Below are 27,343 nucleotides of genomic sequence, written 5' to 3'. Positions count from 1 at the left end.
TTTATTCGTAGTCTTTCTATTAATTGTCGCCCTTAATGCGGACTTCCGGTTCTGGTTTTTTAGTAAAGTGATCGAGTTGATGTTGAATTATAAAGTTGATTTTGCTGCATTTTTATAAACATAAAAGCCCGTATAAATGTCTTCTGTTTCGAAAAAAAGAAAACTCGCGGACGAAAAGAGAGTTTTTTTTAAAGTCAAATGAGAGGATTTATATTTTGTCACTGAGATCAGCGATAAAATTCAATGCCTCTTTTGTCAACAAACGATAGCTGTTCCGAAGGAGTATAACGTGCGTCGGCACTACGAAACAATGCACCGTGAGAAATATGACGCTTACGCGGGCAAAATTAGAGAGGATAAAGTTATGCAACTTAAATCAGCATTATGCAAACAAAGAAGTTTCTTTACCAATGTTAGTCAGTGCAAAGAAGATTCAGTAAGAGCAAGTTTCGCTATAAGACTGTAGAGTAGGGATCTCAAACACGCGGCCCGCCAAGCCGTATCCTGTGGCCCGCAAAACGATTGGCGTCACAAGGTGTCAAGAGAACTAACAAAGGTGGTACGGCCCTTGGGCCATTGAAAATCCCCTCATGCGGCCCTCAGGGTGGTTTGAGTTTGAGACCCCTGCTGTACAGTATTACTCGCTGCACGCGCCTAAAAATATATTTATTTGATTGGTTTATTTGGTTGAAATATGTCAAGTTTTGGAACATAGCTTTCCTATCTTGTGGAATGGACACAATTAATTATGCGATAAAAATCTCCAGGTGGTGTGGATTTTTTATATATAGATAAAACCTGTCGCTTGTGTCAATGAAACCTGACGAACATTACTTTTTTTCTAAATGAAACTTATTGGTACAATTTATATTCGTCATAGTATGATATTTAAACTCAAACTAAACAATTTAGAAAAAAATTTAAGTTGAATTATAACAAGAAATATAACTTTATGCCACTTTATTCCTATATCTCATGCTGTCTGTCTGTATGAACGACCCGAAGTTAATCTCATTTCATCTGTATCATCGTAGGCTACGTTATTGAAGCCTTGGCTTGATGGCTTGAAGGTCCTGTTCTTCCTGCAAAGTAGAAACCGATATTGAGATTGTTGTTATGTTAATGGCATGTGCGTACTAACTGTGTACATGCTAAAATAAAATACGTACAAATTGTTTACCTGTTAGGTACATGTATGTACTCATTGTGTAATTGCTAAGTACATGTACACACTGTGCAAATACTAAGAAAAAGCACACACTGTCTACTGTTCAAGATGAGAGAGTGAATGTACAGCATTTATTATCCTTAAAATTCATCGCAAAAGGGACAAACAGGTTTTCTTTGAGAATTCTTAAAACTAAGGGTATGAGCTGGCAGTGCCTGAAGAGCAACCCCCAAAATCGCCACAATATATACGTACCATAGCCTATATATATATATATATATATATATATATATATATATATATATATATATATATATATATATATATATATATATATATATATATATGGGGCCCCGAGTGGCCGAGTGGTCTAAAGCGCTCACCGTTCAGGATCACTGCCATCTCACCTCTGTCTGCGTGGGTTCGAGTCCGAGGCTCGGCTAACGTGGGTACGTGGGAAAGCCTGTCAGTAGCTTCTCGTGGGTCGGTGGTTCTTCCCTGGGTTTTCCAGGGTTCTTCCTCCACCAGTTATACTGGCCGCCATGTATAGCCTATGTTGTGCTGAAAAATGGCGTTAAACCCTAGAACACCAACAACAATATATATACTGGCCACACTTTCAGTGATGTAATACTAGCTGTAATTGCTCACAATCCCTGGGGGCCCTGAGTGGCCGAAAGGTCTAAAGTGCTCAGCGTTACGGATCATTGCCATCGCATAATTGTCTGCGTGGGTTCGAGTCTCAGGTAAGCTGGCATGTGAGAAAGTTTGCCAGTAGCTTCTCGTGGGTCGTTGGTTCTTTATGGGGTTTTCATGAGTTCTTCCTCCACCATTTATACTGGCCACTATTTATAGTCTATCTTGTGCTAAAAATGGCGTTAAATCCAACAAAAACAACAACAGCCCCAACTGGAGATTCGAAGCCAGGAAAGAAAAGGAATCTTTCTATATACGCCACCTGAGAACATTGAAACCAAGCGCTTAAAACCACGAAGACTAGAAAAAGACAACCACGTGAAAATAAAATTATCATCCTTTTAAATAATTCTATCATTTTGCTCATTAGTCACTCATTCACCTAAAATTACTACTAAATAGTGAAATATATCCGGGATATAATTCACGTTATCCCAATTTACATAAAAAAAACCATGGCAATATGGCTCATCTACCTGTAGGTCATTATGATCTAGTGTACAACGTCATTAGTTAAGTTGATTCCAACTTGTCGATTTTCAGTGTTTAATACCTGTAGGAATAGTTATGTAAAGTTTCATAACCTAAACTTTGTTTTGTGCTTATTGTTTGTCTTTTCTGTTTCGTTTTTGCCTTTCCCAAAAGACTCGCTTAGAGTCGAAAGCGCTTAGGCTACTTAGAAACTAGATCTGCACTGTTCGTTGTCAGTTTATTACATTTATCTTGCAAGTCATCCCTAAAACACGCGATCCCTTTCTGGATTCAGTGCTCTTTAAAGGGCCGTTTTTCGCCATATTCACTATATGTGGTGTTTGGGGTCTCAGGGAGAGGTAGTACCTCTGATGGTTGAAACATCTCGTGCCTTCCCAAGGGTAGTTCATCCACATTGGTCCTCCTCTGATTCCCAACTCTCACATGTGGCTCCTAGGCTAAACCAGGTGAGGGTAGCCGGTAGGTCTCAAGCCTTCCGGTGATTTTAGGGACTTGCTCAACCCAGCATACGAAGACTGCTCCGGCTGCCTGGGCTTATGAGATCAATCAGAAGATCCAACGGCCAGGAAGGCGGTTCAGCAATGCACTGTGGAGTGCAGAGGGCACGTCAGAGCACAAAATAAGACCTGGCCATCCACTGCAGCCAAAGAAGTTGCCAGCCGTAACGAGTTATCGTGCCACTGGACTCCGACTTCTGCGGCCGAGAGGATGAGGTGGCTTCAGCACAACAGCTTCTTCACCATAATCTCCTTCACGAGCAGGTTTTTCTTGTGAAACGCTCTTCACTCAAACCCCTGCATCCTCTTTATTTCTACGCGGCGCATCTTCCAAATCCAACAGCGATGGGGGCGGGGAGGAAGCGGCAGGTGGAGGTTACTACTGGCAGTCACAGCTAGAAACCAGAAGAGCAAACAAGTCAGGCGGCGTCCCAGACTACTGAGCAGCCCTATCTACGTTAACACTGATCATCCTAGTAAGGGAATGGACTAGAAAAGGTGTCCTAAAACTTGCTTCTCCTATAACTAACTGGCCGGCTAACCGTGGTTGGCAGTTAACCCTTAATGCGGTCGACACCATAAGCTTAACAAACCAAACTCATTCTCGGTACACGGAACGTACGCACACTCATGGACAAAGAAGATACATCCAGGCCTCAGAGAAGAAAAGCCCTCTTATCCAGAGAACTAGGCCGATACCAGATTGACATTACCGCTCTTAGCGAGAAACGTCTAGCCGATGTAGGATCGGTCTGCGAACCAGAGGGTGGCTACACCTTCTGCTGGAAGAGGAAAACAGAAGATGAACACATGTAGGTATTGAATAGGTTGTGATAAAGATCAGTAGTGTATTAATGGGGACTTTAAATCGTATGACAAGATCCGGTTCCCAAGCCCGAAACCCATTCAAGATTTCTCATAACTTTTCCCACTGAGTATTTTTTTGCATCCGTGTGCATCTGTGATTGTGGCCAACGTGAGTCCACTTGAGAGCTTTTCTTGTCATGGGTTGGGAGCCACAGTGCTATGAGCACAGTCTAATCACTAGGCGCAGACAAAACATAAACGGTTCATTGTTAGAGAATTATAGTGGGCTATTATATAATGCCATTGTAAACCACACAGTTTAATTCATATAGTATTTTGAAAGAATTCACGTCTGCAGCGAATGTGGGAATTAAGTACTGCCCAGTTTCTAATATCGCATTCGTCTCAAACGTCTTAGAAATAGTTGTTATATCCCAACTTCAATCTCATGTGAATTCTTTCAGTCTTTTTAGCAATGTACAGTCTGCATATCGCCCTTACCACAGTACTGAAACTACTCTTCCAAAAGTAGTTAATGACCTTCTCTCTGCTTTCGATAGCGACAAGATTACAATCCTCAGCTTCCTTGACTTTTCTGCAGCATTTGTCAAAATAGACCATGACATATTACTTCACCGTCTCCAGCATGTATTTGGCATTCATGATACAATCTTACTTTGGTTCAAGTCCTACTCGTTCAACAGGACACACATTGTGTCCGAAAATGGAATACACTCCAGCCCAGTTAATCTACGTTGTTGGACCGGTTCTTTTCACTCTATACAGTCAGCAGCTCTCATGTGTTATAGATCATCATCCAGTGTCTCACCAATTGCACTCTGAAAGAAATATTCCTGAACCTGCACCATATATACAACTCTAGCCACCCAAGTGAAGTTGAAGATGCAATCCAAAGTGTAGAGAAATGCATTTCCGATGTGAAATCATGGATGACATGTAACAAGTTGCAGATGAATGATGATAAACTGAGCCATTCTTATGACAACACAAAGTCTTTCTTATTCACAACCTTTACCTGAAACAATAAATATCATCAACACCAACATTAAATTCACATAGTCAATACGAAACCTAGGTGTTAATTTCGATAGTACTCTCTCATTGCATCAATATGTCATGAACATATGCAAGGCTGCATATCTTGAGCTAAGACGCATCAGCTCCATTCGTAAATATCTTTCATTTGATGCCACAGAAACACTTATATGCTCATTAGTACTTTCAAGACTGGACTATTGTAACTCAATTATGTCAGGTTCGTCTCAATATCTACTCCGGAAATTTCGAAAAGTTTAAAATACAGCTGCTCGGATCATCCTCAGAGTACTACGATCAGAGCAAACCTCTCCCTGCTCTGTACAATACACTGGCTTTCCATTCGATCCTTCATCAAAACAAAAAATGTGTTCTCTCGAATATGCGTCAGAAAATTGAATCTACGTTACATCATGCCATTGATGCAAGGTGGACATCGTTGTCAATGTGGAGTTTACTATTTTGGGGTATTTAACAAAACGAGGCTTGCATCATCTATAATATCACAGCCGTGGTTTCATAGTGGTGCCTGTATAATCTATAATCTTAAATTATAAAGACACTTAAAAGTCCTCGAGAAATTTAGTCGCGGGGTATCATTACGTGTTGATAAAGGATTTTCCATGGATGGTGTACCTGCACGGCAAGCACAAAAGTAAAATGTCTCCATATAGACGCTGCATGGATGTATTTGTCACCCAACAGAGGCTTCATGGCCATATATTTTTCAGTGGGTCAGTCGGCGAGAAGCCACAGATCACAATCATGCCCAATCCTGTCATGAATGTTTTGAAATTTTTCAACGGTGCAGCGGAAGATGAAAGTGGACACTTCTGTTAGATGTGAATGAGCAACTTAGTCACCAGTGTTGTACCTTGGCAAGGATTCTGTTTAGGTCTTGATTAACTACCTCGAGGTTACCGCGCAATGAATCTAACAACAGCTTGCCTCACCTGTTAATAGTATTATGAGCTGTGATCATACGCAAAAGTTTCCGCGGAAAAATTTTTATTTCTGGATCTGTGATGATACCTTTTCTGTCATTGGTTCTGAAATTTTTGGTGGTGCTATAAGTTCCAAAGTTCGTAACTGGCGCATACAGAGGAGCCACGCACGGCTCATACAACATGCAGATGCAAATTTAGGATCGCAAAAATAAGTATTCCATAATTATGTGCTTCATAAACTGTGCAGGTATGATAGTCACTTGATCATGCAATTAATCTCATCAGCATTGAATGCAACAATGAGTGTCGTTTCCAACAGTATGCAAAACTACACGACTTTCTGGATGGGTCATCTGCACCTCATTGACTCGCTGCAGCTTCTCAATTTCATCCTGGACAAGCAAAGGCAACGAATATTATGCAACCGCTCGTCGATGCAGTGGAAGCGCTAATGAACCTGAAAAGTTCGGCTTACTCTTCCGCAAAAGAATTTGCCCGTACGAGTACATGAATGACATGAAGACGTTTTCTGAAGCTCAGTTACCAACAATTGATGCCTTTCACTCGTCGTTGTCCCGCAAAGGCATTGTCACTATATCAGCGTAGAATCGTGTACGATTCCAGACAGGAGTGTACAGAATGCTTTAAGCTTGTTCCTAAGCAGCACAAGAAACCTAATTATGTAATCCACGTGTGCAGATTACAATTATATCTGCGGTTGGGGATATTTGAATGAAAAATTCGCTGAGTGCTGAGGTTTCGTTGGTGTGTATCGATGGACTCGTACATTGAGGGGAAAACCGTCGTGAAAACGGTCGCAACCAATGAGTCTGAATAGGACTATTTCAAGCTAATAAATGGTGCTGTACTCGAGAAAACTACGGGGAATCTTCGAAGACGAATTCACGTCTACCTTTTCTGGGACATATAGCAAGACAAACTGAATCGATTGACCCAGCGTATGAGTGGCGAAAAAATTTGACAGTGGATTCATTGCCGTCCATTTTAAGAAAATTTCGAAACAAAAGCTGACAGGGTCAATCTATGTTAGCCTCTGTGTTACACTTATCCAGATTATTAATATACGTGTTCTATTACGACTCGATCAAGCCGAGGGTTGGCGATAACGTCAAGATGCTGTACACAGATACGGACTTGTTGCTAATCCACATTACCGCCAATGATGTCTACGCAGATACGGGCGAGGCATCACTTGTAAACAAATCTGAGACCATCGTGTACCCGATGGACTATCTCCTTTTTAGTAACGTCACCAAGAAAGCCGCGTAGAAATTCAACGACAAGTGCGCAGGCAACCCCATAGAGGAATACGTGGGACTGCGACACAAACTCCTGGTTGCAAAAAAGATATCCGGTATGACATGTACGTGTAATGTGTGCGATGGGAACTAGCGCACGCTACAAATGTTATTCTATCAAAGAAACACCGTTTGGATGTAGACAGTTGCACCTAGGTAAGTTTGTCTCTGCTGAATAGCACGCGATGGATTTTCCCCTATGGTGTCATCGTTTTGAAGCGTCCTGGCACGCTTAGATCCCAAAAATAGTTGTGCATTCGCGGGAACTGTAATCCTTCTGTACCAAACTGTACTCAGTGAGTATAGAAGATAAAACAATTAGCATGGCAGAATTGAAGAGATTGAAGAAAGCCTACGTCTCCATGCACAGATACAAATTCGAGGCGCTAGGGACCCAAAACAGGTAACTGATTTACAAGTAGTAAAATTCAAGTAAATAGTTGCCTAATGTATATCGATCTGTCTGCGATGCCACAGCACTGCAACCACCAACCCACGACCAGCGGAACTTCCACGCAGACTCATATGGCCGACATGGACAAATGCACAAGTGTACCAAAGTCCTCAGTGGGAAAAGTTATAGGAAATGTTACGGTGTTTGATGCACGGGATCGGTGCTGGTCAGACGGGTTCAGAGTCCCATTACAAGATCTGATATTTAACAATTTAAACATGTATGATTGATTACGCTTTACTGTAATACTAACCTGCACAATAGCTTTCCCCTGCATGCGCAGCATGCTTCCGATAAAGTTGGACTAGAACAAGCAGGGCTGTCTCGTCTGTAATACATGCACAGTACCACCAGAATCAGTACAAACAACAAGACTGCTCCCCAGAGTTGCAACTGTTCTCGCCTGAAAAAGGCCAAAGAATGAACATAACGTCATGTACAGAAAAATGTCGTTAAGGGCTATTGATGATTCAAAATTCAGCACAAGTGGGTGGGGGATGGTACACTGATTGTGAACAAATGGCTAAATATTATGATAATTGTGATCTCCCATTTCTTTCAGTTAAGTATCATGGAACATTTAGCACTGCGTGTGTGAAAGAATAACGTATAATTAAAAAAATGTCATACCTTTTTGTCCACAAACTTTGATGTAGTGTACAGCAATATGGGGCCTATATCAAAACGAAAATGAATGCCACGGACACTTATGAATTATCTATTTAGTGGCAAGGAGAACTGGATTTTGCATGAAACTTGGAGAACTTGAACATGAGCTATTTTTCTGTGCGTAATGTGTACAAAAAAAACTGGATTCTAGTCAGTCCTGAACAACCTTGAAAAAAGGTCCTAAAAAAAGTATGAAGGCCTGCACTAGTCATAACTAGTATTTTATGGTGAAGACCATAACACAGTTCTCCTTGTTGTTTGGTAATAATGATAATCACAGAATTTTAGTCCAAACAATATGATGATCCCCAAAATAAACAATCTGAAATATTCGTATTCTCTGCTCACATGTCTGTCTGAACATTCTATTTCACCACAATTAGTAATTGTGTTTTCTGTACTTTATTTTTTTTTTATTAATCTTGGGTTTAAATCTCTAATCACTTTCTTGGCATCCTGGTAATGGGTTCAGGGCAAAATGTACGAAATCTAAGACTTTGGTCTTGTATTTCCTCTTTATTAGACCATAAGCTGTCCCTCTGTATCCTTCCTTCTAAAGCACCCCAAGTCTTTGCAAACGACTACAATGTACAGCGATAACAATCAGTTTACCCAATGTTCAAATGTCATACACAAAAAAACAAAAACCACCCCATTAATAAGTATTTTTCGTAAATACCGAAATCTGTCACTAAATCCCCACTAGTATGTATATAACTACTTGTATAAATAAACGTCAACTCTTTCACTATACGTGAACTATTAGACACACCGTAGAATCCACTGGAGAAAAGCACATAGATATATTCACGTATTCATGTCAGTTTCACCGTCACTAAGAACGTTGCGCTATATATAGCTTAATATTACTGATTAGTGACAATTGTAATATCCAACAGAACTGAACGAATTACCATGTTCCAAAGTATCCAGCTGTTTATATATCTTATCTCATCATTTCATATTTTTGTATAAAAAGTGTACTTTTCTTAATTTGAATGACACTCTTGTTTAGCGGGAAATGCCTTCTTACACTCTAGCGGAAACACATACCACAATATAATAGTTCTCATACTTACAATCAAATTCAATATATATCCCATTTATGCATACATTAAAGTTAATTAAGGGGAGGTAGCTAATGGCAAGCAATCTTCATTATCTTTAGACAGATATTAAGGACAAGGTACTGATGACACCCGAATATATAAAGTTTGGCAGATTAATATTTAGGAAACTTCATACGATGCAAAAAGACAGGAAATGAAGTCAAATGTAAACAAGCAAATAAGTGATTTTATAATATGTATTTAATGAATGTTTCTGAATTCTCTTCACCATTATCAGTACCGACCACAATGTACTTTCAATATGGAAAGTTTGATAACCATCCGGTTACAAGTATGCGTGTAATTAGACTATCATTAGGGTTGACTGGAACTTGACCAATATGGCAGCCTCCACTACAAGGCATCATGTGGTTGCCACGTGCATTGTATGCAAGCCCAATGAATATGAAAATAGAACACTCGTTGCATCTTGATTAGTCTCTATGGTTCAAGATAATTACAATGCAATAACTCAATACTGTCTCAATGCCGTAATCTTTCGCTAGTAAAATGCAATATCAAATTGCCTATTATAGCCCGTATAAATACATTGTCAGCAAAACAGTAAATTTTGATGAAGTTAGATTCAGATGTTTAGATGTTGTAACACACAGATGGATGGACTGACGGAGGGTATCCGAATCTAGCCCGCTACAGAGTGGGATAGAAATATTCGATTCCAATCAATGAATATGCAAGTTTGCATTGAAAACATGTGCACTGATGGGAATTTCTATTCAGGTGATATACTTAATACAAATAAGTGTATCACGTCCCGTATGTACTCGCTTATAAGACGAGCCAAACTGCAAACTGCATGGACGCAAATATGTCGTCGCATAATGCACCGGGATATCTGGGTTTGTGCAAATTGTTAGGAGTAATAAGTAGAACAAACAACATAGACTCTGATCTGCATGCGCATTATGCAACGGTATTTGACGTATATTCGTGCAATGCGGTACATTGTGTTAAACTAACTCTATCACTGCTTTTCCGTCTGTGGATTATCATTCCAGTCAAGAGGTCACGTTTCAAAATGTCTGTCAATAAAATATCCCGCTTACATTAAAAATAGAAGTTTACTGTGAACCTGGAGGACGCAAATGCATCCACTCTTCCCTTTCTTAATAGATCGTTAATAACTCATGTAAGATTTTGTCTATAGCAAATATTTATATAAGGAGCATCTATCGTAGAAGCAAATTTTGACTCAATTAAAATTGTTTGCACATTGAACACTGCATTGTTTTTGGAGTCGAGGTAAAAATTATTTAGTAAAAAAATGTTCACTGTTTATTTGATTTGCGTGGATAATATCACAGGAACCCTCATGTTTTCATCTTACGGAATTTTAACCCAATACAGTGAAAATTATGAGCCTAGACTCGAGATTCGTCCATTTGTATGGCATGGAATATGCCACAAGTGTTTCCCCGTCATCAAAGCCGAAACGTTTAAGAAAGCATGGATTTGTTATGGGTCCAGATGTGTGCGTGTGTGTGTGTGTGTGTGTGTGTGTGTGTGTTCACGTGTGAAGGGTCAATTGAAGGGTGTTGAATTATTTAGTTTTTAATTTTACTCTTCAACAGCATGTGCATTCGCTGATAAAACATATCATGCTGTATTTATATTTGAAATTTGAAAACTTTCAATTGTGAAAACAATCAAAATGTAAAAATGCCTCAGTGTAACATATGGAGAACAGATATACGTTTCATTGTTATACCGTTTTTAATGTAGACGCACCGCGAAAACATTGCATGGACCGAAAACCAGGTGCAATGATTGTCGGACTAAAAAATGTATTTCATGTCCATGTAAGTAACATGTGATAATTCTATTGACAACTGGTAGAATATGGGTAACAGAGCCATTCTGAATACTAACATTTAGGAAGGATCCGGCTCTCAAACACAATACTCCAAAACTCGCCAGATCCGGAAAACCATCATTAGTATTAGATACTGATTCCTGTAAATATATACATAAATAATAAAGTTGCCCTACTTACAGATACTTCGATTTTCCAGGTTCACAGCAGGTGAATTCCCGCTCTATCTCACAGCATTCTGTGAGTACTAGGTCCTGACAGTAGTATACGTTGCCTTCTCTCTCCCCTATGTCGTAATTTTTCAGGCATAACTTGGCATCTGTAAAAATATAAAATTATTGACTTTTGTTGAAGCTGATTCAAGGATAATAAACTTTAAAAATGTTATATTGACCGAGGTCGTAACCCAAAGTAAACCTAATTTTTCTGGGGCTGATAAATCCAAGATACGAGATGCTTATTCAAACATGATTTCCCTTAAACAGAAAACTTGCGTTCCCTCGGCTGTAATTCAAATTTTTGCTGCCACCAACTTATGACGCCAAAGGCGGAGTGACGTGTGAGACTAAGACGCAACCATCAGGCAAGTCTGTGGAATCCTCTATCACCCTCAAATGCCGACGTTTAGTGATATGATGGATGACTCCCTTACTGATGCGCTGTAAATTATTTGATAACTATACCTTTAATGCAATAGAAAGCTTGTGCTTATAAAGTCAAGCGCTCCACTGTTCCAGTTTTTACAGTAACGGATTCAAAATAAATGGACGGATTCTATCAATTTAAAAAGTACGACTAGGCTGTGTTGTATGTTTTTATTGAAGAGCGTGATGCTGTAAAAGGGTGTTAGTATTAGTTAATGCAATTTAAAAAAAAATACCAGATAGCCTAAAATTAGGTCTTTACACAGCTATGTATACCGACATGGTAAGATGATATGCGGTCTATAACATTTTTTCAAAAGATAGACATAGGAAGAAAAGGCGAGAACGTGGGTAATATCTAGATATACAAAATAGATAACAACTGTGTCAGTCTTGTAATTGCAAATGCATATGATTCAGAAAATAATGAAATAAGCAATCGATCATTTATGTTAGAAGTAATAGTTCCAGGAGCTGGCATAATTTATTTGTTAATGTAGGTTATCAATTGTTTATTTTTTTTGTTGCCGTGTATACAACTCTGATCACAATTTAAAACAATAAACCAGTTGATGCTATTGAAAGCAAAATTACATGACCAAGCAATATGTGAAGGTGTTTCTATAATCCAGATTATTACCTGGAATTACCTGTAATACATGGAAATCTGACTCTGCCTTTTGGAATAAATCAAACAAATTGTCATCAATAGTTTGCATGCCTTGTCAAATTTTTTTCAGGAATGACTGCGTGCTACCGTTGCCACGAACATTTCCATTTCCATTCCTCTCCCACCTTGTGTTAAGCCTTTTACCAAATTTTGTATGGACAGCTGCTACAGACATACGTATGGATGTAATTATCGTGAAAAATGTTACAACTATCTTTTGAAAAAAATTGTTTTAACCTTTCTTCCGGTGAAATTTATTTCCTAAGTTATGAATTTATGTTTCCAAAATTGTCTTTAACAATAAGTTCCAAATGTGCGAGATGTCCTACTTTCAATACTTTGCAGTAGATCTTTCAATTTTACTGTTTCAGTTGCATCTGGTATTTTGCTGATATCTTTCTGTTTGTCATGTATTTGAACATCTGATGTTACACAACCAGTTCAGCAATATATATAATTGAGCCTCCAAGTTCCATTCGTTCCGATGTTGAGACAATTGAACTTAACACGGAATTTTCAAATAAATCACTCCTTTCAACAACCATCTATTAGCGACATTTTATGAACCAGTAATTGGGACCCCTGGTTTTAATCTAATCAGGTAATGAGATTGAACGCCGGTGGAAGGCGGATCTCCGATTTCTCAGGCATTGTAACAACCTTTTTAACCAGGCATTAAGTCTTTGTTAAAGTGTTGAAGTCATGGAGAATTCAATTTTCATATCCGGTAGAGACATACAATGCCATATTCATCAGAAAATTGAAAGACTCATTTCCGGCATGATTGGGAATTTAATGCAGCTTCATTGCCACAAATATTGATATTTTTATGTCGAAAGTGAAATCAAGTGGAAGAACAGCGTACTCTGCAGCAGGTATTTCTCTCAAACAGGAAAATTAAATAATGCTGAGGAAATACTTCGTTTCAAACAATATTAAAGATTACTCCAACATCATGATTACTCCAACATCATGATTATTCCAACATCATGATTACTCCAGCATCATGATTACTCCAACATCATGATTATTCCAGCATAATGATTACTCCAACATCATGATTACTCCAGCATCATGATTACTCTAGCATCATGATTATTCCAGCATCATGATTACTCCAGCATCATGATTACTCTAACATCATGATTACTCCAGCATCATGATTACTCCAACATCAGAGAGAAAGAGAGAGAGAAAGAGAGAGAGAGAATTATATGAGTGTGCATATAACGATTAGATAAGAAGACTTATATTGCTTTATATATTGATGGGAAAAAAAGGATTTCCGCAAGATATATTGCATCGTGATAAGGTTGCAAGTGATTGAGTTTAAAAAGAAACACAAATTAAATCCGGCTGCTATAAAAAAAGATCTGACCAATTAATCGTATCCTGTCTTGAAAAATGGGATTGGGATTTTTGACCTTGTATTTATAATTTACATGTCAATAATAATATTCTCCGTGAATGAATTAATCGACATGATTACATCTCTGGATAATCCAAACACTTTTATCCAAATACGCCCTAAAGAAACACGCATGATCACTCTTTTGCAATTTAATAAATCCCACATATTTAATTTTGTCGTAAAAGATATTAAGTACAAACTTCATGGCGTTCACTTACTTTTATTTTATTTAACTATTTATGTCTTCAGTATGGTAATGCTATTTCATGAATAAATTGACAACATCATGGAACACAGCAAGCCGCCAATAATTTCCTTCGGTAACACGTGTGGTTCAATGGGAAGCGTGCAATACTTGCGAGCAGAAGTATGCTGGTCTAAGTCTGCTCAAACCAGGTAGAGTCGGCCTTCGTGGTGTGTCTATCAGCACGAGATAGGCATTCGTCTGACGTTTAAGACAAATCAATCACTAATCTTCATGCCATAACTACAAGCACGTATTGACGTGCAAAGTGTCAAGAAATTATGGAACCATTGAACGGGATATTTAATGTAAACACGATTCGTCATAGCAAGAGCTATCTGTACCATGAAAAGATGGTAACTAGACTAACACTCAGGCGACCACATCATTCGTTCTAAACAGCTGTCACTTTGATACAGTATTAAAATAATGTGATATTTAGATTTTGAATAATTACCCAGCATATGTATTCATGTCATTGCCAGTCAACTTCCCACTCGATGATGCATTACAAGTAATTTAAGAAGTGAAAAACATCGGTAGCCAATCACTCAATGGTCTGGTAGCATTATGTATTGTAAAAAATATGTTTTTAAGAAAAGAAATTTTATGCGGCGAATATTGAGTACTTTACAGACAGAAATATCATTTAATGTATTAAATTTGTATTCGATATATTCTCCAATAGGGTGTTGCCTTTTTATTATTTATACTAGCAACTGATGCACATTTACAATTATATCTGCGTGTACATCAATATACGGTTTCCCAGTATGGATAAATAATAAAATTATTGACTGCCAATAGAATCATCCTACATGAATTAGTAATAAACGATTGTATAAATTAAAATTTGTATTTCTGGTATAATGTTACACAGGTCGATCCCAAAGTCGCAACTGCGATGGGTATCAACTATGCAATCTTGCATGACAGTGTAATATTCTAACAGCAAAATGACATCAGCGTGTACAAGTTCAATGCAATTCCTGCATTTTAATTTCGATTAGTATGTATCGTTTACGTTTTCATAAATCTTATATTTCAGAGACAACACGCAATATCATTTCAGGCATAACAATTTACAGGAAATAAAATCCTTGAATGGAAACGATAAACATATGGATCACAAACATCATTCATTGCCAGTCTCCAGGAGAAAAATATTTACACAGAAATGTTTTTGACATAAAAGGTAATGCTCATTCGGCACGTACAATATCGATACAAGAAAACAATTCGCACACAACTGTAAGCGTCACAACAAACTGGGACCTGACTTATCAGCAGATTTTACACGTCAAAATAAAGTGCAAATTTTACCCAATAAAAATAAAGATTTGAAACCAAAGGAGAAACTCGATGGTTAAAATTATAAAGATTTGAAACCAAAGGAGAAACTCGATGGTTAAAATTATAAAGATTTGGAACCAAAGGAGAAACTCAATGGTTAAAATTATAAAGATTTGAAACCAAAGGAGAAACTCGATGGTTAAAATTATAAAGATTTGGAACCAAAGGAGAAACTCAATGGTTAAAATTATAAAGATTTGAAACCAAAGGAGAAACTCGATGGTTAAAATTATAAAGATTTGAAACCAAAGGAGAAACTCGATGGTTAAAATTATAAAGATTTGGAAACAAAGGAGAAACTCAATGGTTAAAATTATAAAGATTTGGAACCAAAGGAGAAACTCGATGGTCTTAAGCTGAATGTCTGAAGTCTGTACACCAGTTTAGATAGTTAACTGTACGGAATCAGTAACGCAACCGATTTGAACAAGCGTTCTGAATACGATTTTCCGCGGAAAATTGTATGCCTGTGGATGATCTTAAATACTTAAATTATATAATTCTCGAGGTTCGCACAGTAATGTTTACGTGCGACTAGAGTGTTTCTCTTAGTCACTCAATCAAAATGTGTCTGCTGTACGCATGGAAGGCCTTGACATATTATAAGATGACCGCTATCGCTTAACCGGCTTGAAGCAGCTGTTCCGTTTTTTGTGCCGTTTTTCATGATATATGTGCTTGTTGCCTGTCTTCGTCTACGTTATTGTGTTCATCATGCACTGGCGGTTCAGTTCGTACGTGTTTCTTCATCTCCTTGTTTTGGAAACGAGAACAATTGGACTTTTTCTCAACTGTCTTGCTCCACAGCTACAACTTCCTTTGTTGTTGAACAAACCGCCATCACGTGATACTCGCCAGTCAACCCGTTTATGCTATGACGGACCCTCATTAATTGCTTTAAATGACCACTCTTTGACTCTCCACACTACATTGTGCTCTAGACTAAACGAACTGGGTCTATATTTATCATTAGTTAAATGTAAACAGAAGCGAAAAAAGAAACGTTGTTTCAAAGCTGGCGGAGAAAAGGAAGAAGAATTCCAATTATCTCCCTTATGCCCTTTCCGGCTCAACAATTTCAAAATTCGATCGTTAATTTAGACAACCTAATTCAAATCCCTATTAAATTGTCAACCTTTGTGTCTACTATCCAAGAGATACCTCTGCGTATTGCATTATTCAATGCAATCAGTAGGACCATAGAAAAGTGCACAGAAATAGTTAATTTTATCAACAATCAGAATATCGACGTCTTTTTCCTGACAGAAACATGGCTAACAACATCAGGCGATGAGCCGAAGTGCGCGGATCTAACATCCACTGGTTACTCCATCAAATCGTTCCCCCGCCCCTCTCGGGGAGGTGGAATTGCTGTAATCACAAAGAACTCCATGATCAAAGGTCTTAACCACACCACAATTTTCAATTTCTACCACACATCGTTTGAACTAGTCAAAACCACACTCACAATGGAACAAAGGTCAGTCCATTTTTTCTACTTTTACCACCCTCCTCTAAGTCGAAAAAACAAGCTGATAGAATCTCTCTTTTTAGAGCAGTTTCCGAATCTCCTGGAGTATGGAAATTCGATAGGTGGCAACATGATTATTCTTGGAGATTTCAACTTTCACTTTGACCGTCCCGGAAACCCAAACTCATAAAAACTCCTAGATTCCATTAATGTTTTCAACCTCAAACAGTCATTTAACCAACCCACCCATACACATGGTCACACTGTAGACTGGATTCTTCATAGACCTGATGATACTATTCTACGGTCCTCCCTGGTATCCCACGAACTTGCATCAGATCACCTCTACATTATATGCCATCTTGACGTATCAGTCCCTAACACTCCACCTTTATTTGTTACTAAGAGAAACCTCCGTATGATAAATAGAACCAAACTAATGCATGACATCCAAGCAAACCTAACAACTTGCTTACCTCCTACAGCAGAACAACTCGATAACTGCCTGCGTTCATTGCACGACAAACATGCCCCAGCCACCATGTGCAGAGTATCGATTCAAATGTATTCTCCATGGTATAGCAGTGTTAGGGACCAGCTTCCCACCGCTAAAAGAGACCGCCGTAAAGCTGAGAGGCTTTGGCTTTCCACCAGACTCACTATTCATAAGCAAATCTATGAAGCCGATAAGATGAACGTCACAAAGATAGTCCATGCAGCGAAATCAGCCCACTACACTACTAAGATCATGGAAAGTTGCAGCTGCAAAGAGCTCTTCGAGATTACTAACACCACTTCCAACTACCTTCTCTCCAGTCGACCTTCCGGACCGATTTGCAAATTTCTTCCGTGACAGAAGTACAAACCATTAGAGATAAGCTTGACAACACAATTTCAATTGACTCGTCGTCACCATACAGTTGGGATACAGAATCTGAGCGGCAACCATTAGCAGCATTTGAACCTGTCTCTATGGATTTAGTACGTACAATCGTGATGAAGAGTGCACCAAAGTCATGTGAACTTGATCCAGTTCCAACATCACTGCTGCTTGAGTGCTTAGATCCAGTATTGCCTTCACCAACTGATGTTATTAATACCTCTCTCTCATCCGGGGAATTCCCATCATTTTTCAAAACTCAAATTCCAGACACCACCAGTAAGACGTTGCGGTTATTTTTTTATCAGATGATTGTAGTATAAATGTTTCTTCGTCTCCGTTATTTATAGACACGGCTCCATAAACTTATTGGTTGAATGCCTCCAGGGACACGTAGTGCTTAGATCCAGTATTGCCTTCACTAACTGATGTTATTAATACCTCTCTCTCATCAGGGGAATTCCCATCATTTTTCAAAACTGCCATTGTAAAGCCTCTGCTGAAGAAACCAACACTCGACCATAACGATTTAAAGAACTACCGCCCAGTTTCTAATCTCCCATTCATATCAAAAATCTTAGAAAAGGTTGTTCTATCCCAGCTTGTATCTCATCTGAATTCAAACAGTCTTTTCAGCAATGTACAATCTGTATATCGCCCTTGCCACAGTACTGAAACTACTCTTCTAAAAGTAGTTAAAGCCATTCTCTCTGCTTTGGATAGCATAAAGATTACAGTCCTCACCCTCCTTGATTTGTCTGCAGCATTTGACACAACATACCTTGACATATTACTTCACCGTCTCCTGCATTTATTTGACATTCATGATACAGTCATACTATGGTTCAAGTCCTACTTGCACAACAGGGCACACATTGTGTCTTCAAATAGAATACACACCAGCCCAGTTAATCTATGGTGTGGTTTTCCACAAGAGACCTGTTCTCTTAATTCTATACACTCAGCTGCTCTCAAGTGTCATAGATCATCATCCAGTGTCTCACCAATTGTACGCTGATGACACCAGATATACAAATCTAGCCACACAGCTGAAGTTGATGCTACCATCCAAGGTGTACAGAGGTGCATTTCTGAAATCTTGGATGACAAGTAACAAGCTGCAGATGAATGATGATAAAACTGAGGCAGTTCTGATCACAACAGAAAGACTTTCTCGTTCACATCCTTACCTCAAACAATAAATATCAGCAACACCAACATTAAATTCACACAGTCAGTACGAAACCTAGGTGTTACCCTGGACAGTACTCTCACATTGCATCAGCTCCATTCGCAAATATCTTTCAGTTGAGGCCACTAAAACACTTGTGTGTTCATTAGTACTTTCAAGACTGGACTATTGTAACTCAATTATGTCTGGTTTATTTCAATGTCTACTTCAGAAACTTCAAAACGTTCAAAACACAGCTGCTCAGATCACCACGATCAGAGCACACCTCCCCGCTGTTCTGTACCCTACACTGGCTATCCATTCGATCCAGAATCAAACACAAAATTTGTTCTCTGTGCAACGTTTCACTGACGACTCCAGTCCAACATACCTATCCGACCTCACCCATGTGTACACACCAGCAAGATACTTACGCTCCTCTTCTGACAATCGTATACTCATTATTCCCACTATGAAAACGAAGTATTATGGACAACGTTCTTTTGCATACCAGGGCTCATCAACATGGAATGAATTGCCCACTGAACTTAGACACAAAGACACAGTGAGCCCATTCAAGAGTGCTCTTAAAACTCACTTATTTCGAATGCAAGAACAAACTTAAAGACCTAATAATGTTTTCTAACTTAAATATATTCAGCATGGATTTTATCTTTTATTATTTCATGGTGTTTGTTTTTTGTAATCATATCATTATATGTTTTTTTATGTTATAGGTGTTGTCTAATGTTGTAAAGCGCTTAGAGCTTCTAAAGATTAGGCGCTTTACAAAGTCCTCATTATTGTTAGTATTATTATATATTAAACACTCTTCAATGCGCATGACATTCGCATAATTATAAGCTACTTATAGTGGAAGGGCGGAACCTTATACAAGCTGTCCAGTACGAAAGCGATTGGATCAATGAAAGGAGGTATATTTAAGCCATCCTTTTCGTGGTTTTTAGTCCGATAGAACATCACTCGGCCATTTACGTCAGGTCGTTTTATGTCATGACTTGACGGAAATGGCCGAGCGACGTTCTGATTGGATATTCAGTTTGTTGGGTTGAACGCCCCTCATGCAACATGCTGTGTTCTCTTCACTGAGCTTAATATAGTGTCTGATCACATTTCGAACATGTATTGGTTACAAAATAAAAAATATTATCATATTCAAATCACTATGTTAACGATGATTGAGGTAGTTCTGAAATATTTTAATGAGATAATGCTCGACAATTTACATGGAAATGTTCAAAAGTTAGGTACAACTTGACGTATCTACAGCTTGCACGACATTTCATTGAACAAGCATGCGCAGAACAACCACGTTCTGCTGCCATCTAAAACCCTGGTCTTCCATAGCAACTTTTACATCTTAATTAATTCTTTTGCATATTACTGTCAATGTCATTCCTCGGAAATGGTAACCAAGTGCCTTTCTTAAGGAATCACCGAGCCAGTCGACCTGGGTTGTGATGGCATCCAAAACTGTACCATTGGATTATACGAGTCAGTTGTTCTATCAAATCAGCTAATGTCCTTCTCTTGTGCAAGGTTATTTTACCACATGTTTAACATCATCAATAAAATGTAAAACATATTAGAACCTTAAAAGTTGATAGTAAAAGCATGCAAAACACACGGTAAAAGCAATGCAAAACCAATAATTTTGTTAAACGAAATACGTGCAAGCTAAATTTATTCCAAGCTACTGATATTGACGTGACGTCAGGGAAATGCAGTACAATGCGGCATTTATGAAGCACGTTCCAGTGTCCGTAAAACTAGAATTGAAGTATGTGTCATCAATATAATATAAAATTCCTTTCATTAATTTAATCTATACGTTAATTACCTCATCACATTCTAAATGCATATTAATTATTACAGATGTATAGCCTCCTGATCATACTGCCTGGCTGCTACTGTATCGCTAAAATCTTTGCCTGGCAGTGAGTCATATATTTATATATATGACTATGATATGACTAACTGTTCCCCCCCACACACACACACAGAGTCAACGGGCATCCTTTTCCACTGAGCACGATACAGAAACTTTGTGTGTCAAATTCTACAGTTATTTGGTTATTCATTCATATCACACGCAAGTAATAGCTTGTAAAATTGTAAATTTATAACTAATGTGTTGCGTACATGTACACATTGAACATATGATAACAAGTAATGCACAATGATAATAAGACACATTGATTGTTAAAAAAGAAAGTGTATTTTTAATTTTATAATTTTCCCATAGTGATAAATATATGAAAAGTGTAGAAGAACGTATACATCCATATATGACATTTACTTATATATCTGGGTCTGTCCGTCAGTCTGTCTGTCTCGATTACAAAGGTAATTGCTATCCTTTTTCTACTCCTGATTCAGCTGTTCTAAGTTGTAATTCAATTGTTTTAAAATAATTAAGAGACGATTCTTATGCAACAATAAGAACAAATTCTTACATTTTTTATTTGAAGTTGACTATTTTTATCTTTAAAAGGTTTAAGTGAAGTAAACTTAAAAAGGCAATTAGAATCCAAAGTTTAAAAAAACAACTGAAAGGTTGCAATAAATAAAATTCTTCGCTTATATTGTAGACAAGCCAACGACAACTGTAAAATGGTAAATGAGCTGGTGTGTGTGTGTGTGTGTGTGTGTGGTGTCTGTAATTATGTGTGTACTTGTTCGTCAATTCACATGTTCTATTCCCGCATTAAATTTCTATAATGGTCCAGATGAAACTGTACGATATAAAAATAAAAGAAACATGATGATGAATTTATAATCTTTTTTGCCTCTTTTGGTAGAGCTATCGAGTATTATTGCGGCGTTCCTCCATACCTCAGTTTAGCAGAGGAAAAAGTAAAAAATGACAATCTAGCAAAATGGTTTTGGCAAACACGTTCTTAGGCATACACGTCTGTTTTTCTCTCTTTGTAACAATAATAACTGCTTTAGGCATCAGTGGAAATTAAGTTTAAAAAAAAAAAAAACAATTCCCCTACGCTAAATCGTTTTTATCCAACAAAGTGACATCTTTTAAATTTCTACTTGAAACTGGCGTTCAATTTTCAACTTTAAACTTTGCAAACATAAAGAAATGTGAATCGAATTTTGTGAAATACTGCATTTTCCAAATACTGCAGTAACAGAAATAAAAATAAATAGCTTGTAATGTGTACAAGTCAACAACGAACTGGAAAGAAGGTCATTGGAACAACATATAGTGTGTGTGTAGGCCGTGTGTGTATGTGCATGTGTGTGTGTGTGTGTGTGTGTGTGTGTGTGTGTGTGTTGTCCGTAATTAAGTAAGTATTTATCTGAATATCAACGTGCTTCAATTCCCATAATAAATGCGGAAAGTGCCCTATATTGATCAATCGTCTTCATTTTCCAATTGTGCATTTTGGTGATCCTCAATGCTAGTATTCCATATAGGGTGTTATACCGAACTAAAAACGTAATGCTAAGTTCCTATTGACCTCATACAGTCCGAAACGTAACGTTAAATTTCCATTGGTTGTCATACAATCCCATCGTAACGTTAAGTTTCCTTAGCTTGCCAGTAGCTTCTCGTGGGTCGGTGGTTCATTTCGGGGTTTTCCCGGGTTCTTCCTCCAACAGTTATACTGGCCGCTATGTATAGCATATCTTGTGCTGAAAAATGGCGTTAAACCCTACAACAACAACAACAACGTTAACAATTTTCCTTATTGTCCCATACCATTCCATCGTAATGTTAAATTTCCATTGGGTACCATACCATCCCACCATAATGTTAAATTTTCTTAGTGTCTGATACCATCCCACGGTAACGTTGAATTTCCATTGGGTGCCATACCATCTCACCGTAACGTTAAATTTCCTTAGTGTCCGATACCATCCCACCGTAACGTTGAATTTCCATTGGGTGCCATACCATCCCACCCTAACGTTAAATTTCCTTAGTGTCCGATACCATCCCACCGTAACGTTGAATTTCCATTGGGTGCTATACCATCCCACCGTAAGATTAAATTCCAAAGGTACAGCACAGTCCCAAACATAATGTTAAACTTCATTGGACCACAGACAGATTCAAACATAATGCTAACTATCCATGTGATCGCCATAGTTGCCCACAATGTAAATTTTCCATACATCCCCCACGCCGACTCATCCATGTTAAACTTGAATCGATCCTTATAGCGTTATTCGTCATATATTTTATTTATATCCCTCGAACAGTTCTAATACATCTCTGTAGTCGCAGTACATGTTTAATTCCTTACATATTGATGATCTACTAATCCTGTACTTCTCTTATTCAAAAATGAAGAGTAGAAAATATTTTTTGAAATTTTTTAAAAACGTTTTAAAATTTATGGCAGATTACAACGATGCCGAAATCAGCACACTATTAAAGGCAGTGCTAATACATAATGTAAAGCAGTAATTTTCGAAAAAACTATATTTTTGGAGTGTTCTTTGTAAACTGACCTTATGATCTAGAACCTTCCTAATGTTGTAATAATCTCGCAAAATTTTTAAATTATATAAACTTTATTTATTATGCTTAGTTGTGATGCAGGTTTATGTCTTAAATGAGTTTCTCCATATTGGTAAAAAAAATCATCAAACGAAAAGTTACACGTTTGCATACGAGAACATGTGAATTTTAAGAACAGCAAAATTTTACAACAACAACAGCAAGATAATAATAATAATAATAATAATAATAATAATAATAACTTACCGGTAATTTTTAAAAGAAATATAATTAAGCCACATATTTTGATGCAAATATCAGCGGTCATCATGCCTGGTTAATCGTGACACAATGATTCAGTTACTCTTCAAAATTCTTGAGACCGTGAATGTCTCGATTTACCTTCAAGATTAATTTCGCATTACGCCAGATTGTGGCACAATAATAGTCAAAGACACGATTCTTCGATTGAAAGTCAATCAACAATAATACAAAACTGTTGAAGCAAGGCGGTTGAATAATCCAGTCAGATCCGGCTGCCCACACGAGTAGGTCATTTTCTTTGCTGCTTATTCCCAGGTGTAAAGGTCCGTACCGACTCAGTGTTCTTGACGAAAGGTAAGGCAGTGGAATTACAATTTAGATTGGTATTATAATGGTATTATATGGATCAGAGTTGCTGTGGGAAAAATCGATTGTTCTGTCTAATTTGACGGTTTAATGACAGCGTAATTAATGTCGTATACGGAAATGTTTCGAATTTAATGGCTGCGTGTCGTATAGAACATTTATCGTCTCTTTTGTCGATGGTCCAGATGCGACAGTAAGCGCAATGCTTTAATCTTCGCACATTAATTTGGTGCAAATTCGCACTTTAAAAAAATATCTGGTCATCTGAACTTTTCACGAAACACGGTTGCAATTTTAGATATTGCTTCCTCATTGATTACCGATAATTTAGATCAGCATTTGAAAATTGTACAGAGGCAACACTATTTGATGCATTAAAATGGTATCTTCTTGGTAGAAGACAAGGCGTTTCCTCTGTTACGAATTTCTGCTTTCAAATTCACCTTTTACGTTAATAATAAATGAGAAGCAAGCGAGTTGAGGTACCATTTATGCAATTTCCTTTTAGGACACTGCTATATATATTTAATTTAAGTTCTAATTTCTGGCCTTGTTTGCGGGTTAGTGAATTTTTCCATTGAATTGATTAGTTTTCAAGAACATTCTGTTGCGTCATAGGTCAAGTGACACTCTGTCACGTTGTGGGAAAATCTGCTGTTACTTCATGTAGACATATCTTCTTATAGTTAATTTGTTGTTAAGAACACCATGGATAATGTCAATACGTATTATGCAAGATTACGACTATAGATCCGATTCTGGACACAAAGAAACTGCATGTCTGTTGTATAACCATTACCCAACGACCCGTCCGTGGTGAGTTAATAAGGGACTTCTACAACCAGGACGACGTGGTCGAGGCTCCGATGTTTGTTTTGCAATCCGTCAGTGATGTCACAATATGACTTGAAAGTAAATTCGGGAATTGGAAGCACGGAAACCAGAGAGTGACAAGTAGGTGTTAAATAACTCAAGGCAGTTTTAGAAGAGACCAGACCGCATCCAATCAAAACTGAGAGAATCAAATCTAGGGCGGAGTCTAAACAAGCAACCGCTTATATTCAAACTGAATCCATTTTTCAATCAGTACATGTGGTAACCTTTCCAGGTGCGGATCATAGAGAATTTGAGAACCATTAGACTGTACTCCGTGTAGCAAAAGTTGTGCACTCGTTCAAAATGAGAAGGAAATTCTAGTTGGAATTCTATGTTTGGATATGCAAACAAAGGCTTCTTGAGGTAACATACTTTCGCCCGTATTTGTCTTACTTTCATAAAGAGGTGTTGTAAGATGATACATTATTACGTACAGTTAGTTTATTAAAAATGTAATATTCCAGGTATAGCTAAATTATCAACATATCGTAACGTAACGTATAACATGCAAGATTAACGTATAGTAGATTGTTGGACTGGAATCGAAGAGGATTGTGTAATTTACTACTATGTTGCATTGTAATTCATAACTGAATTTATTAGAAAATTGTGTTTGACGTTGTACTTGCTCTATCAGTATATGAATATATAGATTGTAAATTATGCAGAATTAGTCATTGTTGGACTTAAGCACACATAATTAGGTATTTGTATATTTGTATGTGTCTTTTATAGTTCGTAGGGGAGGAAATGCGTATGATTGCTATTGAAGACGATAGTTTACTATATCAAAAAGTTAAAAATTAGGGATGCGTGTGCATGTATTAGTACTCGTTAATAATAATAACAATAATAATAATAATATAACAGAATTATTATAGAACACAACGTGTATTGAATATTCAGATGTGAGTGACTGAGTTGATCTGTTAATTTATTCGCCATTATTCTGATGAAACGTCTGTGAGAGTGGTGAATTTTCCTGAGATTAGAATAAGGACAGAAGAATATACGTCCCTTCTAATTCTACGGGAAGCTTTCCGGGTGGGTGTTAGAGACGACGTCTAAGGATCAGAGACGAGGGAAGACACGTGGAGAGCACGTGGTAGGCGTGTATTGTAAGGTCAGCAGTTTGTGTGGCAGTTCAGTGCCGGAAGGGGCAATTAATAGAGAGCACCGGAAATGTCGGAGGAACGGATCCTGAAGTACCAGGGGAGCACGTTGTCAAGGGTACCGGAAGTACAAACGAGAAAGAAGAGGCACATATGGACTCACAGATAAGTAACAGATACTACACTAAAAGGAAACACTCTCACTTAAGACCTTTAATTTCATGTGATGGAATAATACTTGTCAAATGTGAATAGGTCCCTGATTATATTTGTTCAAAGAAATTGTGATTGAAAAATCTGTAGATGAAATTATTGAATAATTTTGCTATATTTTATTAAATTGTTATACTTTCACCTTGAGTTATTTATATAGCTAGACCGTTTGCATTGCTGATTGGGGGCTCGGAGCTATTTAAGTTTCAATTGTCCACCTTCTCCGGTATTAGAAATAATATCTTAGGAGGCATTTGACACAGTCTATATAAAAATATAGTTGGTAAGTAATTATTAATCCCTTTTTAATATTGTCTTTGGGAATATGTGGTCAGAGTTTGAAGTTGTGTTCAGATATAATTCAATTGGATTTACAAAGTGCTCATTGACTTTCTGAACTGAAACACTACTTTTGGACTATTGATAACTCATTCAAAGACAAACATAACTGCATCGATGTGGTACATCAGGATATTCAAGATTATTGCAATTCATTCGGAGCATTCTATACTTATGGACTTGTGATAGGATATTTAGGATGATTTGGGATATAATTCACACTACTGTAAGTGTCTCTGTTTGACAGAATGTCACTCCTTGTTCAAGAATAGAGAAATATTCCAAATGATTGATGGATCCCTAGGAAACTGCAACATTAGAGCTTAATAATGACTGTAATCCTCTCTGTGGAAAAGTTAAACCCGAATATATTTTCTACATGAGTAAATTATTTAAAAGAATGAATGGAGCGTAGAATCTGGAAATCAAACGTTGAAAGCAGGAATAAATATATCTGTTGTATACCTAACAACAAAAAGTACCCGTACACCGTTAACGTCACTGTTTCGTTGGAAAAGTTCACACAGACTTTTCAGAAATAATAGTGTACATTGTACTCTTTAAAATGACTTACGGGGTCAAAAGGACATGAATTCATTAAGTTCTTAGTTCTGACGAAGGAAGGCACATTCCAATGTAATAAAGAGTTACTTGTATATTTATCAAGACAAACATTAAGTTGAATGAAAACTTTTGTCCGATGACAAACATTAAGTTGAATGAAAACTTTTGTCCGATGACACACATTAAGTTGAATGAAAACTTTTGTCCGATGACACACATTAAGCTGAATGAAAA

At 37.6% G+C, this 27,343-nt stretch overlaps 1 protein-coding gene across 1 annotated transcript; it reads right to left on the bottom strand.

Annotated features, from left to right (window-relative positions):
- Positions 1-945: 945 nt before the first annotated feature.
- On the bottom strand, positions 946-24,119 carry LOC149785614 (uncharacterized). The gene is made up of 4 exons (XM_089931217.1): positions 23,643-24,119; positions 11,229-11,367; positions 7,690-7,839; positions 946-1,082 (listed from the first exon to the last, which is right to left on the bottom strand). Exons 1-4 carry the CDS (start codon positions 23,704-23,706, stop codon positions 974-976), a joined length of 462 nt encoding a protein of 153 aa, XP_089787343.1. The 5' UTR covers positions 23,707-24,119; the 3' UTR covers positions 946-973.
- Between the last annotated feature and the right edge of the window lie 3,224 nt (positions 24,120-27,343).

This window comes from Sinohyriopsis cumingii, chromosome 13 (assembly GCF_028554795.1).
Source record: "Sinohyriopsis cumingii isolate HCF-2022 chromosome 13, ASM2855479v2, whole genome shotgun sequence".
NCBI classification, from domain to species: domain Eukaryota; kingdom Metazoa; phylum Mollusca; class Bivalvia; order Unionida; family Unionidae; genus Sinohyriopsis; species Sinohyriopsis cumingii.
This window is presented reverse-complemented; position numbering and strand designations above follow the sequence as displayed.